The sequence below is a fragment of the Lepidochelys kempii genome, chromosome 1 (genome assembly GCF_965140265.1).
Source record: "Lepidochelys kempii isolate rLepKem1 chromosome 1, rLepKem1.hap2, whole genome shotgun sequence".
Classification (NCBI taxonomy): Eukaryota; Metazoa; Chordata; order Testudines; family Cheloniidae; genus Lepidochelys; species Lepidochelys kempii.
Window position 1 is genome coordinate 259378949 of NC_133256.1, and position 15008 is coordinate 259393956.

Here is a 15008-nt window from a genome sequence, read left to right on the forward strand (position 1 = left end):
CGGGGCGGGGCGGGGCGGGCCCCCAGCAGCACTCCGGCGCTCGGGAGGGAAGTCTTGCCTCTCCCTTTAAATGCTGCTGCTGGGCCCGGCCCAGCCCCCCCCGCGGGTTGCGCAACTCTGTCATGAGGGCGGGGGAGGCTGACTCTGGGCTCCGCCCTGGCCGGCGCCTTTAAGAGACCAGTGTCGTGTGACGCTTCCTTGCTTTCATCCCCCTCCCCCCCCACCCCGACACACCTGTTTGCGTGCGGGGCGGGGCGGGGGGAAGGGAAAAAGGAGGCTGTCGCGAGTCTGCGTCCCCTGTCCCGCGCATGCGCAATAAGGGGACCTGGAATCGTGTATTCAAAATGGCGGCGGCGATGGATGTGGACACCCCGAGCGGCACCAACAGTAGCGCCAGTAAGAAGCGCTTCGAAGTGAAGAAGGTGTGGTCTCTGGGGGGCGTCACCCTGACAGCTGCGGGGCGAGATAGGGGCGAACGGGCCGGTCGCTCCGGGGCGAGGACGGGGCCGGTCTTGTTCTCCTTAGGGGCCGGGTCTCCGGTTCCGCGCTATTCAGGAGAGGGCGGGGCTCTGGGTTTCTGGCGGAGTTCGGGGCCAATAGCTGCGGCGGGGCCGCTGTACGTGGGGGATGGAGGGGCCAATCAGCCGCGCTGTTGTTGCCGGGTGACAGCGGCGTGCGGGGAGGGGCGAAGGGGTGGGGCTGTGTCAGGGAGGCGCCTGCTCTCTCACGGGGGCCTGGGTGGTGGCAGGCGGGGAGGGATGGGGGCGGGGCGACGCCTCGGCTCAGCCAACTTTGTCAGGACGATGCTGCGCGGCCTGGCCGGGGTGGGGGTGTGGGGGGACGCGCGGGGGGCGAGGTAACGCACCGGGGACACGGCTGTATGCCGGCTGCCTGGGGTCTCTGGTGTGGCCCTGCCCCAACACGGAGCCACCCGTGACGGGGCCTCGCTGCCACTTAATTTGGTGATGTCAGGACGTGGGAGCCCTCTCCTGTGGGGGGGGGGTCTGCTGACAGGCGGAAGGCTCCTTCTTCCTGACCCTGATCTAGTCTTTAGGGTGGTGCAGGGGACCCGCGGACAGTGCTGCTGCGCCTTTGCAAGTGGCCTCAGCTCCTCGTCCCCACCCCTTGGATTCTGTCCCGAAGCTGGCTGGGGCCCATCCAGGAGGAAGGACATCTTGTCTCATTTCCTTCTTTCATTCAACCCCCAAAACGAAGGGTCAGGGAGCCAGAGGTGCGCTGGCAGCCCAGGAGCGGGCCCTGCATGATGAAGATTCTCTTGTCAACCCAGCGAGAAGTTTGCCCATGGAGACATCCACTGGGCAAAAGTGAAAAGGGTGCTCAGGACCTCTCATAACCTTCCTCAGACACCTGAGTGACAGAAGTAGTGGCCGCCGCACTCCAGGAGTGTGTGTGAATGTGAATTTGATTGTGGGTAAGACTGGCTCATGCTGAGTGAAGCTTGTCCTACATGACCTCCCCGGCAACACATGATGTCAGAGATCTCGTGACTCCAGTCAGAGCTTCTAGTCACAGGCCAGTTGGTTACTCCAGCCTTGCCCAGTGGGCATGAATACAACATCACCAGAAATGAAGACTCTAACTGTAGCGTAGTTGATTGGATCATCTTCTGACTTCCCCTGTAGCTATATTGGCTTTACTGATCTGACAGAAGTAAAATAAGTAATAAAATCCTGATTTTTATCTCTAAATTTAATAGCTGTGACTTGGATACATCAGGTCTCCTGAGTAAGAAGGCTTTTACAAATTTACATTGTTACTTCTCAGTTTAGAAAAACACTTTAATGGTAGCAGTGGTCAGAAATCTGGACCTGCAGTTTATGCAGCATGAAAACACTGAGAGGGGAGGAAAAGTAATTTGTACAAAGAGCTATAATGAGCAAGTAAGGAGACATTTAAGACAAGTATCAGGAAACGCTTACTAATGGTGACATCTGTTGGTAGGTGGACTCTGAGAAGACGTGATGGAAACATCACTTGATATGCTTGTATACAGGAAAATATATACTGTGGAGAACAATCACTTACTGGAAAGGGAGTTAGACAATAATCTCTAACTTATATTGCTGTGACATAATCGGTCTAGAGTTATATTTGCCACCCACAATGTCAGGCAACCAAGTTCTGGTATCCTGTGTAATTATGAAGTGTCTTCTAATTGAATCTTTTTGGGGGGCAGAGAAGGGGATGGGATGCACTCTGTTACAATTCTGTATCATTTGGCTAGGAGTTCCAATCCTGTGTTAATTTTTTTTTCTTTCAAATATTGTCCCCTTAAATGCATAGTAGACCCTCTTCTTATAGGCTTTTGTGATCATGGAAGTCAGTCCCTTTTTTTGGGGGGATGACACCTCAAATCTCACCTTTTAAGCGATTTTTTTAGCTCCCCACCCCAAAAAAACCCAACAACCATTTATTCAGTTACCCATATTGGATCCTCAGATGTGCCCTGCAGTTCTTTGTGCTATCTCCTATTGTGTTTGAAAAAAGGGACTTCAGTGCAGGGAGGCATATAAACTGTCTCAAGTAATTGGTTCCCATTTTTCTGCAGTGGTGACTTATTGGTAGGGCTGCTGCTAATGGTGGTAGTTTCTGTTTTGTCAAGGATATCTGGATTGGACTTCCAATAAGGTGCACGCTTTCCATCCATTCCATCAGTGCTAAGGATGTGGCTTGGGGAGCAAAAGACCCACCTGGATATGGGATTCAGATCTCTTGAATAGAAATATGAATGGTTGCATTTGTTTGAGTAAAAATAAGGGACTTATATTTAAGAGTGACTGGCTTATGTAGGTAAATGAGCCTCTTTCCTAACTAGGAGTCTGTTTTATATTTATATTTCTTGTGTAATAAATAATTTCTGCTGTTTCCTGGGTTGGCAGGAAATGCTTGAGTCTTGGGGTGGATTCAGGAGTGTCTCATTACTCCCAAGCAATTCTAACTTTTCCAAAGAGTGGTGGTGGTAGGTTTTCAAGGAAATCTCCCTATCCTGTGCTCTGAAGAGCTGGGATCTCAGGAATAGTGCAACGGGGGGTGGGGGGGAAGGAATCCTCTGACAGATATTGTAATTTCAATAGAAAATGTGTTCTTCTTTCTCTTTGTAGTGGAATGCAGTAGCTCTCTGGGCCTGGGACATTGTGGTTGATAACTGTGCCATTTGCAGGAACCATATCATGGATCTGTGTAAGTAAATGGAGTGGGGGGAAATTACAGGCACTGTGGCTATTCAGACATGGCAGTTCCCTCACAGATGTAATGTACAGCCAAAATCACCTCTAGGAGTGAGGTTTTTTTCAAAGCCCAAAATTGCAAGCTTGTGTTTTGGTAATGTTTAAAGGCCAGGATCTAATCTCCTTCACCACCACATTTCCCTTTTTTCCCCACTTTAAAAGAGGGACAAATTGAAGAATTAAATTGGTATCACACTGCTACACAGGAGGCAGTGTTGGCTGGGCAGGGGTTTGGAAAGAAGTGCCAGGAGGTGGAGTAATGATGAGGGGCCAAAGGTGAGATGAGATTATTTAGGGGTGGGAATCATGTATAAATTGAACTAATTAGAAAACCCAAATTGATTATTGACTCTTGCATTAAACCAGTGAAGATTATGACACACAATACTTATACAATTACTGACAGACCAAGAGTCCAGTCAAACCACTAACCTCAATTTGTATCATTCCACAGAAGATAGCATTAGCTACCTCATGCTGGGTATTATAATCTGGAATTGTGTGGTGGCTATCCAGAGGCATATGGATTGTTTTGTTATAGAATAGACAAACTAAACAATCAAAAATACTTGAACAATACAAACATTACCCTTAAATGTCTGTTCTGCTTTATCTGGGAACACTGTACAATAAGCTTAATTTTACAAATAAACATCAAAACACTTACTCCATATGAAGAGTATTAAACTGGAGTTCAGTTTAAAAAATTTCTAACATGAAGTGTACACGTGCACACAGATCAGTCACTCGTATCAGTTCTGCAAAGAGTTACAAAATGGGTACAAAAACAGATTCTCAGAATTGAGTGTTAGCAGAGGCACAAAATCTAACTGCCTACCCTTGCCTTAGTATAGATGGACAAAAAATATTTGGCATACTCTAGGTGAACCCTGTGAGAACAGTTTTCCAAGGCTGGTCTTGCTTTGTTCATTATCTTTAGTCTTGTAAAATAAAAAGTACACCTGTGGGGCATTTAAACATTTGAGGCCCTAGTTAGAATATAGGCATGAGCAAATCTTGGTCCTCAGAGAATCCCATAGGTTAACATAATTTTTAATAATTCATGGAATAAATTCTGTTTATATAAACCAGTGGAACTTGGTGTGACTTAAGTCAACTGACCTACCCCCAAACTATTTATGGTCTTCCATACCAAGACCTAACATGCAGTATTTGGTCAGGTCTGACATTTATTTTGAGAAATCATGGAGAACTGGGAAAGAGTGGAGAAATTTTTGCGGGGGAGGGAATGGAAAGAATGATCCTGGCTGTTACTATCTTGGTAAGTCTCATGTCAGCCTTAATAAAATAACGGACCAAATACTAAGAGGAAAAAATTACATCTAGAAGATAAGCAGCAACAGGTTTAGAAAAACTCACACCACAGTGGATTGGTTTTGGGGGGAGGCAAGTGAGGGATTGTGCAAGTAGAATGACAAACAGTGGTTGAATGGAACCTGATGTAATAACTTGATTTTGGGGAAGCAATTATGTTTAACAAATTTTTTACTTGCTAAATTAATTCATATTGGCTTGGATAGGGGCACTCTCACATGAAAATAGGCTGAGCTACAAACAAACAGTGATACTTGTACAGAGTTGGGGAAGTGTCTAACTGGGTGCTGTAAGGATTAGTGTTGGTTCTGGACTTATTTAACATAATTAATCTGGAAGAAAGTAAACAGCATTTTAATTTTTCATATAGTAAACTGAGAGGTCAGAAATCATTCAGAAACTGAAATTAATATCTGCAGGACCACCAAAATGAGACTTCTAAAAAATGCAAGGTAATATACTTGGGATTAGGGTATGTGAAACAGAGATTTAATGGCAAGGGAAAACCTGGAAAGCAGGAATGTTGAAAGAGAGCTATGAGTAATAGGAAGCAGAATATTAAAATATTATACACACAAACTACATTAAAAGAACATTTTGGCTTGCAAAGTCAAGCACTAAAAAATTAGGAAATGCCAGAAGTCTATCCTGTGCACTGAATGAGGCAGGAGTCCTCTGGGGTGGAAAAAAGTACATGATCATGTAATTAAAAGCTGTATCAGAGGGCTGAATTAAAGGTTGCACAGATAGGAAAAGCCAGAATGAAGGCTAACTTTTGAATGTTTAGCTCTGCAACCTTAGTGTTTTAACAATTTTGTGTGTCACTTTCTAAATGTTTTAATATGACAAAAATGTATTTTTCCTCTAGCCTTGTTCTCAAACAGCTGAACCATTTTGGCTAAAATTGGGGGGGGGGGGGGGAGCACCCTGAGGTAGACACCTGCCATGTAAAATTTCAGCTCAAATAGGTAAGGTTTGGCAAAGTTTAGAGGCAACTTGAAATATAAGACATGTCTGGCAATCTGAATGATATGCAGTATTACCAGCCTCCTCCTGTAATGAATTTGCAATGTAACATACTAACAAAAAAGACTAGTGCAGTCTTGGGCTGCATACATTGAGCTATTAAAGAAGCCGCTGTCTGGTCAACTCTGGTGACGCTGCACCTGCAATACTGTATTGGTTTTGGCCATCTCATAATCACAAAAATATATACGAAAAGGATCGAGTCCAGAGAAGAGACACACAATGCTTAAGGGATTGAAGGGATTAATTTGAGAAGACTAAAAAGTAATTGTGAATAGCTTGACTATGTGATGACTAAGCCTGGAACATAACTGTCTACAAATATTTGACGGTGTAAACACTAATGGAGGAAAGAAATATGGTACAGGGGATTATAACTAGAAGTGACCATATGACCTTGAGCAGAAGAATGAAACTAAATATTGAGACAATCCAATAGAAATATATAGTATTGTAAATATAAAGTACTGGAATAGTCTTCCAAAGAGCATAGTGGAATCCCCTCCTGTGCCAAATTTTAAAAACTGGACTGGGGAAGCCCTAGAAAACTTTGTAGGAAACAGATCTGCACTAGCGGTAAGGTGATTAGTTGACTTGATTGTTTCTTCCATCTCTGACTTCTGATGCAGTACAGTACTTGAAGCCATGAATAATTCTAGAAGGCAACTTTGCAGGGAGAAAGAGAACACCATGTAGTGTGTATTTTCACAATACTGTTGCTCAAAAAGGAGCCACTCAAAATAATAAAAGGAGGGGGGGGGAAAAAAAGAAGAGTCTCCTGGGTAGCCACACCTTAACAAGTATTAATTTGGAGGTCCATTAATATAGCTGCAAATAAAGGAGAACCATGCCTTATTTTCTGTCAGCAATTATTAGAGAGAAAATTGAATCTTAGGTTGCTTCTCTTTCCATATTAACATACCGAAGGCTGCCAAAGTAGTGGAGGAAACAAAAGGGGTCTCTTACTGGAGAAATGCTGAAATACATATTTACTGTGGGATCCTGACCACTCTCCTACTGCAAGACATTTGGGTGGCACTTCTTTCAAATACTACAGATAGCTCATGCTTGTCAACAAGACTCCAGGTCTCTGCCACACCCCTTCTGCCTTCACTTCAGATTCTCTGCCACTAGCAAAGAGAAGTAGTAAAGCACTCCCATGTTATCTACTACAATCTCTGCTTTTATAGTTTAATTTGGGGCAGCAGCCAGCACATCTCCCCTGCTTGGGGGGATGGGGAGAGGCAGAGGCAGAATTTTCAGGATTTGCTCCCTGAATGAGGCCACCAATGGAGCTCCTTCTCTCCCTTTGTTAACCCCTTGTCTGTCATGGTGGAGCTGGAAACGTGGAGAAGCAGAAGGTCAAGAGGTGATCCATCTGCAAGGATGCTGCCTTGGGAGCTAAAGAATGGGCGTATGTCTATGATTGCCTCCAACCTGCCAAGACTTGCCCTATCAGGGAAGGAGTTCAGTCTGGATGGCTCATTTGGGGGCCTTTGCATCCACCAACACCATCCCAGGGCTCCCCCATAGATGTCTCTGCAAACGGTCTGACCTCTTAAGTGTTTGGGACTCTGCAGTATGGACCATACTTGCTGATGAACAGCTCTTCAGGAATAAGTCCAAAACTCCTTTTACACACTCAAATACATACACACACTCTAAAGTGAAAAGTCTCCCCCTGAAGAGAGAAGCTCCAGGGTCCTACTTCAGGTTTTTTAAGTGAGTAATTTTATTTGCCAAGGAATCTGGTGTCCTTTCTGACTCATCTTATTCCCAAGAGGAAGATCTGGACACTCAGGGAAGCTTTCCCCTACGCTTCCTAGTCAATTCTAATATTGAATGATGCGGACCACCAGAGCTCAAAACCTACACATCCCTACAAATTAACCTGAGCCAGAACACCAGCTGAGACAGAACTTTGTAGATAACCATGATCATCTCAAAATGGCAAAAGTGTTCTAGATCCTAATCACCTTCCACAAGTTCTGACTTCTCCTCAGGAGCAAACAATCATAACCCCAAGCCAGAGAACTAGGATAGATTCTTTCCTCTGTAAATATTTGGAATGGCAAAGAGGAAGGAAGAGGATGTCAAGATCAAGCGAGCAAAACAAGACAAACAGGCTAAAACCAAGGATAAATATCTCCTATCCAATGCTAAGGAGGAGTTTGCCACAAACTACAACAAATCAAATGAATTTTTATACTGTGTTTGTGTTGATGGAACCCTGGACTGGGGCGGGGGAGAGGGGTAGACATGGGGAGGGACACAGAGAGCTATGACAGCTAATTTAGTGGGCAGGTGTCAACTTTGGTTTAAGCCCTGGACAGTGGATAACTATTCAAAGTAAATTCTTTGTGCCTTAGAATTATCAGGTGGAATATGTTGAGAGAGAAGCTTGATGTGTTGTACCCAATACTATGGACATACCAAAGCATTTTCTCCTCGCTTTTCAAAGTCTGGGAAGGAGCAGAAGTTCTTTTAATCCTTACCCATCGCAAAGGTAGCAGGGAAGGGATGACTCATCCCTGTTCTGGGTCTAGGTATTACCTCTGAAATGTCTGAGGGAAGCTAGTACAGCCCAAACAGTAAGTATGACAAGAGCCATCTTACCTCCATGCGGAAATAGGATTAGGGCAAGATATCCTACTTCTCAGAGTCCCATTTGATTTTGAAGAGAGGTATGGGTGATTGTGCAGTTCAGAGCATCAGGCTCTTCCACATACCTTCACTTAATTTTTCAGTCTCCGGAAGTCAGCATACAATCATCCTTTGAAGGTAATTTCTCACCTCCTATAACTATGGGTGATTGAGCTCTTCCTCTTGAGATGAAAAATGCTCTGAGATCTACTCAGTATCCATAGTAAGAAAAATCTTATGGAATCTCAGCCATCTTAGACCTTGAGAGACTAAACAGTTCCACTAAGAAGATAAAATTCAGGATGGATTCTGCCAGATTCCCCAACATAAGGGGTTCTTATGGAGACACTGCATCAACAGACTATCTGGAATGGTCCCCAACCCCCAAGAAGTAGACTAACTGATATCCAAGCAACTACATTATCCCTTGCTTGACTTATTAGTATCAAGCAGGAATGCAAAGGCAAGACTCTTCTGCACGAGGGAAGCAGGTCAAAGATTAATAGGAACAGACACTGGCTCATAGATGACTGAATAAAGTCTGTGGTTCCCCCTTCTGCTCCTAGGAAGAATGACTGATTACAATGTTTTTTTAAATTTGCCACCCCAAATTGGCCAAAGAAAAGTTGTTGCAGCTGTCTGTTCCTGTCCCAGGATGTGCTCCTGCTTCCCAATCCTAACTATGTAAGACTGAGTCTGGGCATTGAAATGATGAATTCCAAACCAATGGGCAATTCTCCAAAGTAACAAAGCTCTGTCAGCCTCCTGAATACCTTCCACCTTCTTGAGTAACTAAAGAATTTGGACACAGTTCCATTGGTGTCAAGATTGAAAGCAACAAGAACCCAGGTGTTCAGCTATTCTGAATTTCTTATGCGATTGCCTAGATTTTGAACCCAAGACTTTCGTGAAAAGATGTGACTCTGGAAAGTGTGTGACAAATGAAATCTTACCTAAATCTGTAGTAGATTACCTGGTGGTATTGAAAATCCCTAGGTATAACTTGGTATGGATAGTTGCTCACAACCAAGGTTAACTCACCTTTTCATACCTCATGAGAAAACTGTTCTTCTTCTTGTTTGTCTAATGCCTGAACACCTGAAAGAAAATGTATGATAAATCTGAGAAGAGCAATTAAAACAGACTTCAGTAGAATAGATCAATGCAGTAAAACTTCATCTTTCTTAGTTTCCACAATAAATGCCTAGGCTTGAAAGCATCCAAATCCTCCATGGTTTGGTGGGTCAAATTCTATATCCCTGAAGTGTATTCAGACACAAACTAACTTCAGAAAGTACTGTAGCGTATTCAACTTCTTCCTTGGTAGGAAAAAGATCTGTCCCCTGGTTACCTATCAAAATTGTTAATAACAATGTGGGCTTGACTTCTACTGCTTTGTCAGGGGAGTGCTTTAAGCATTGGCATCAAAACCGTATAATATTGATTTTAGGGAAGGGGCGGTACTTACCTTTATCTCGTCCTTACTGCTTATTTTATTTCAGATTACACTCTAATTGGAGGTTCCAGAGTAGCAGTCGTGTTTAGTCTGTATTCGCAAAAAGAAAAGGGGTACTTGTGGCACCTTAGAGACTAACCAATTTATTTGAGCATAAGCTTTCATGAGCTACAGCTCACTTCATCGGATGCATTCATCCGATGAAGTGAGCTGTAGCTCATGAAAGCTTATGCTCAAATAAATTTTAGTCTCTAAGGTGCCACAAGTACTCTAATTGGAGAGGTCCAACTCTAGAACGGAAAATCTGGGGCTGACCTCTTCCTTCTTTTTCCCCTCCCTTCTCCTTTAATGCCACCTGAGAAGTTCTTTGGGCATTTTTACGACGGTCTTTGCAGGTTCCCTCTCAATATAACACCTGAATAAGAGATTACTGTTAAGTAATATTTAACATGCACTGTACCATGTAGCTTTGGAAGTGCTTATCTGGTACAAGGCTACAAAGATGTGGCCAAGGTCCATGCTACATGAATAAATTTGCACAAGCACTGATTGTTACAAACCAAATATCTTGAATGAGGGCAGTCCCAGATAGAGAATCTTGTATAGCAAATCTTCCTCTTAACTAAATCTTTCCTCACAATTTTGATGCAATAATCCGTAACAATAATAACTATAATAAAAACCCTTCAAAGGCCAAACAGACTTTGGTATGACCAAATTAGAAATATTTATCTTTACAATTTGGCAAGCAGACACATTTCAGTGACAGATGATGGTACTCCTACACAATTCCCCCCTCATACCCCCAAAATAATCTAAGAAAGTGAACAAAAAAATCTGTCTTCATTAATAACTAATTAGTTCCTCCCTCCCCAATTTGAAAAAAATCTTACTTAAACCCAGTGATTTCCAACACTGCTTGCTTGTAATAAGTCCAACAAAACAAAGAGCTTGGGTATTTTTCCTCATTTACTGTAGTAAAGAGGATTGTTTGTTACAAGTAGAAAGGGTCCCACTTCTGAATGTGTTTAATCTTTCTCTACAGGTATAGAATGTCAAGCTAACCAGGCATCGGCTACCTCTGAAGAGTGTACTGTCGCATGGGGTGTCTGCAATGTAAGGCAAACTGCTTTCACTAACCAGCTATTATGAAAAAATTAGGTCCCCTCTTTTCTATTACTCAAAATCAGAATAGAGAAAGTCAGCTAATCCATTAAGATGGTCTCATAATTCTTTACTAGGAAAGAATTTTCAAACCCTGGATGCTTACTGTGACGTAGAGAGATGACGAGAAGAAGGGAAGAAGAAAATGGAAAAATGAGGGTTGAGAATATGTAGAACAAGACAGGTTGGGAGAAAGAGAATACAGAAAAGGAAGGGGTAAAGGATAGAAATACCTCTGTACCTTGTTGCTTGGCAATATTGTAGGAATTTAATTTTGAAATGTGAATATCTCTGAATATTCAAGGGACAGGCTCATAGCTGGGAGTTATCCCATCCTCAGAAAACAGTGTTATTGTATGCCAACACATCGATTTCTCGATGTGCAAGCCTATGTGAAGGGTCAATTTTTTGACTAGAGGGTTTGTTTCTGTATTTAAAAATTGTTCCAGTTAATTTCAGATTTTCCCATTTTGCTGAGGCATCGCTGCCCTTCAGACAGGGTACCAGCCATGTCTCTAGACTCAAGCATGCAAATCAGCATTTCCCCACCACCTCATGTACCGGCAAGGGCATACTGTGTGTGTATGTATGTATGCATGCATTGCATGCCCGAGGACTGGTTTTACCTGCAGAATAGTTCTGGGCAGCCCCTGAACATGCATGAAGGATTCATTTATTTTTTTTTTTTTTTAGAACTAAATGGCATCCTGCACACAGTGTGATCACATGTACACTGTATGTGTTAGGTCACAACACATGCAGGATGCCATTTTGCCTGGAGGTTTGGCATTGTTTGCTTGACTAAGTGTCATGGCATGCCACTGTGTCCAGGGTAACAGTTAAAGGGTTGCATAAAGAAACTACTCTTGCCAGACTTGGACCTGGCTACATTACAAAAACTACTATGTGGTGGAGCCATGTTACAACAAGATAATGCCTCAACAAGGCTAAAAACAAAGTTGTATCTGTCTACAGAGGCAAGATAAAATCATGGCTTTTAGTGTTTTACTTAAGTGTTTGGAACTGGGATTCCCAACATAAGCCTTTAATGGGACTGATAAGTGGGACCCTAATTTTTAAGGAGCTAAGGGAGGACAGCATCTGCAGCAAATATGTAATAGAGCTTTCTATCTGGCCTCCCAAAGTCACTTGTATTCAAACATCATTTGGTTCAGAGTACTTGCAGAATGCTTCCTTCAGCCTCTACCTTCATCTCCATCATTCCTGCCCTTCAGGACGTTCTCTGGTTCTTCAAATATTTGTCCACTATGAAATGCCTCTTCTTGGCTTCATAGACATATCTCTATTGGCCTCTACTCTGCTAGTACTAACAGCTGCTGAATCCTGCTCTCCCTCCTTTGTCAAATCTGTGGTTTGCCTTAGCATCAGCTGTGAAACAGCCTCTTCGCTGCTACTTCATTGATATTTCCCTTCCTTTTCTTAACAGATCAAAACCATCCTCTTCCTTGCCATTTATCATTGAGCTCAGTCAGCTCTCCACATCTCCTTGTTTACAAACGCTCAGTGTACCCTTTTTTATAGTGACACTTTCATTGCTTTAATTTCTCTGTATTAAGAGATTCATGAACAGCACCTTATGAAACTATGTAACTTGTACCTTCTCTTTCAGCATGCTTTCCACTTCCACTGCATCTCTCGTTGGCTTAAGACTCGCCAGGTGTGTCCACTGGACAACAGAGAATGGGAGTTCCAAAAGTAGGTATCCTGTGCCTTTTCCAACATGGAACATGCTATTGCCCATCCATTGGCTCTTGTGATGAGTGCTAGGCAATGTTAATCTCTGCTAGATCTTGCTGATAGAGCACCCAGGTATCTTTCTCATTTCGGGGTTTGGCCGCATACTCTGTTCCTACTAGGAGGAGTTTTCTGTGTCACTGTACAGTGATCTTTGCTAACAGAGTTTATGGGCTCTGAAGGGTGTCCAGATAGTCCTGGTGTAAGTGAGAGCAGTTATAAACTGGAGCTCTACATCGACATTTTCCTCTAGAGAGCATAGAGAAGCGAAATTCACTGATAGCAGAGCCCCACATGAGTGACTTGGGTTCAGAAACTAACCTGGGTTAAATCCATTGCTCCAAAATCTGGGTATTGTGTTTATGTCAAGATGCCAAAAATTGTATCAGGTCACTCTGACCTTGCATTGTTGAGATTTGTTTTAAAACCCTATTAAGGTTACAGATGACTAAAACTAACTTGGCTGGTGGATGTTTGCTTGCAGTGCAGAACCACTAGGCAAATTAGCCAGACTGATGGCCTTGCATAAAGACCCATCATTAGAATAGCTAGAGAAGCTGCTGATTAGTATTGAGGGGCACTGACCTATTTATATGGGGGTACAGAAGTGTGATACTAGGGAGTATTGAAGGTTGGGTTTGAGATGCAGTAAGCTGAAAATGGTATCAGGAAGCTTACCTAGCACCCGCCCCACTCTGTGCCTGGTTTAACGGAATCATTTATCTATTAACCACTTACTTTGCTAGGTACAGATTCACCCAGATTTTTTTAAAAGAGCATTCTCTTTAAACTGTCCTGACTTCTAAAGCAGGAGTGTTAAAATTTCTCAGTCCCATATTTGGGCATTAATTGGCACTCAGTTGTATAATGGCTGCTTCTGTGACAACTTCAGCACTGAAGTGCAGGATTTGAACATCTTAAGGCAGCCATAATTGAAAACTGGACTCATGGGGCAGCTATTCTGTTTGGCTAGTGACTAAGATGTTTAGGTACCAGTATGAGACATGAACTGGCTTACATTTTACACATGCTTAGTAGTGTGTAAGGGGTAATGATATACTCCAGCCTCTCTATACCAAGGACAGACTTGAGAAGTGGAGTTCAGGCAGGAGATTGTGACAATAGGGTCACAAGTCCATGAAATGATAAGCTAGTTAGTCTCCCCCAATTAATCACTAATGTCTGGGAGAATTAAGGAAAAAGTTAAATAGGTACCTTTGTTTTTTGGTATTTCTACTGAGGTTGAAATACATATTTGTATGTTGCATGTTAATTGGATTAAATATTATCATGAGAGTAAAGCTGGTGCCAAAAAATCAACATTGGTATTCAGTATAAAAATAACAAGCACGGTAACATAACAAATATTTGTATTTTCAGGTATGGGCACTAAGGAAAGATGGTCGCCAAGTTTACCCTTCTGTCACCACCATAATTGGCTCCTCTTGTTAGTGGGTCTGTTTTAGGAATTATGTAAATCAGTTATGTCTTGTTTTTTGCTTTAATCTTAATGCTGCCATATTGTATACTCTTAAATAAAATATTGTTGGAACATCCCATCTAACTTTGTTTTGTATTCATGAATGAAATGATTGTGAACAGGGTGGTATCCTCTTCAAAGGGAATCCAACTGGGCTTTTATTAGTCAATTTAGTGTTAGTGACAGTTCTGGGGACTACAATCCTGTGTTCCACAAGACAGAACTTCCCATACAACCTGCCTTGTCAATATGCCTGACGTCTCACCAAGCAATTTAAAACTACATCTTTGCACTTACTAAATTCTGTGAGAGGTCAATGGGAGGAGGACCTGGCCCTTAATTCTGGGCCAGCAGAGGGGTTTTAGTTGTGCTGACAGTATTTTTAAGATGGACACTTTTCTGCTAGAAGGCAGACCGTGATATCAGTTGATCATTTCATACAAATTCCCTATTGTCATCAGATGGAAATTACTTTCCATTGCTTCTGATATGAAACTCAAGTAGAACAGATGATTTACAAGGAGAAAACCTCGTTAACAATTCCCAGTTCGTTGAACCCATTCAGCTTGGTGGTGTTGAGCTGAGTGCAGGTTCTCAAATGTTGCTACTCCTAAAACACTTCTAAATAAAAGGTACAAATAAGGTCCCTGCCTCAAGTAGCTCACATTCAAAATTGTTTTCAAAGCCACAAATGGGGCAGTGAATGAGCAAATTAGAAGTGAAGGTCATCCAGTTTTAGATTCCCAGTTCAAATCAAGCCTGGGGTTATATGACCCAAAGTCATTACCATCTGATCACTACGTAGTGGTCTATATTAAACTTGGTCGGTCTGGTTCCCAGTTGACAACCATCCATATAATAAAATCATCCTAATGTGGCATCTGTATTCACAGTCTCAGCA

At 42.7% G+C, this 15008-nt stretch overlaps 1 protein-coding gene across 1 annotated transcript; it reads left to right on the top strand.

The window, feature by feature from the left end:
• Positions 1-292: 292 nt before the first annotated feature.
• RBX1 (ring-box 1) lies at positions 293-14186 on the top strand. Its single transcript, XM_073327138.1, has 5 exons — positions 293-422; positions 3123-3201; positions 10754-10824; positions 12503-12588; positions 14008-14186. Exons 1-5 carry the CDS (start codon positions 309-311, stop codon positions 14018-14020), a joined length of 363 nt encoding a protein of 120 aa, XP_073183239.1. The 5' UTR covers positions 293-308; the 3' UTR covers positions 14021-14186.
• Positions 14187-15008: the final 822 nt, after the last annotated feature.

Excerpts from the sequence above, each read along its gene's own strand:
- RBX1 (XM_073327138.1), top strand. The coding sequence starts at position 309 with ATGCGCAATAAGGGGACCTGGAATCGTGTATTCAAAATGGCGGCGGCG. Across the intron at positions 423-3,122 it reads AGCGCTTCGAAGTGAAGAAG|TGGAATGCAGTAGCTCTCTG; the intron begins GTGTGGTCTCTG and ends TTCTCTTTGTAG. Across the intron at positions 3,202-10,753 it reads GAACCATATCATGGATCTGT|GTATAGAATGTCAAGCTAAC; the intron begins GTAAGTAAATGG and ends CTTTCTCTACAG.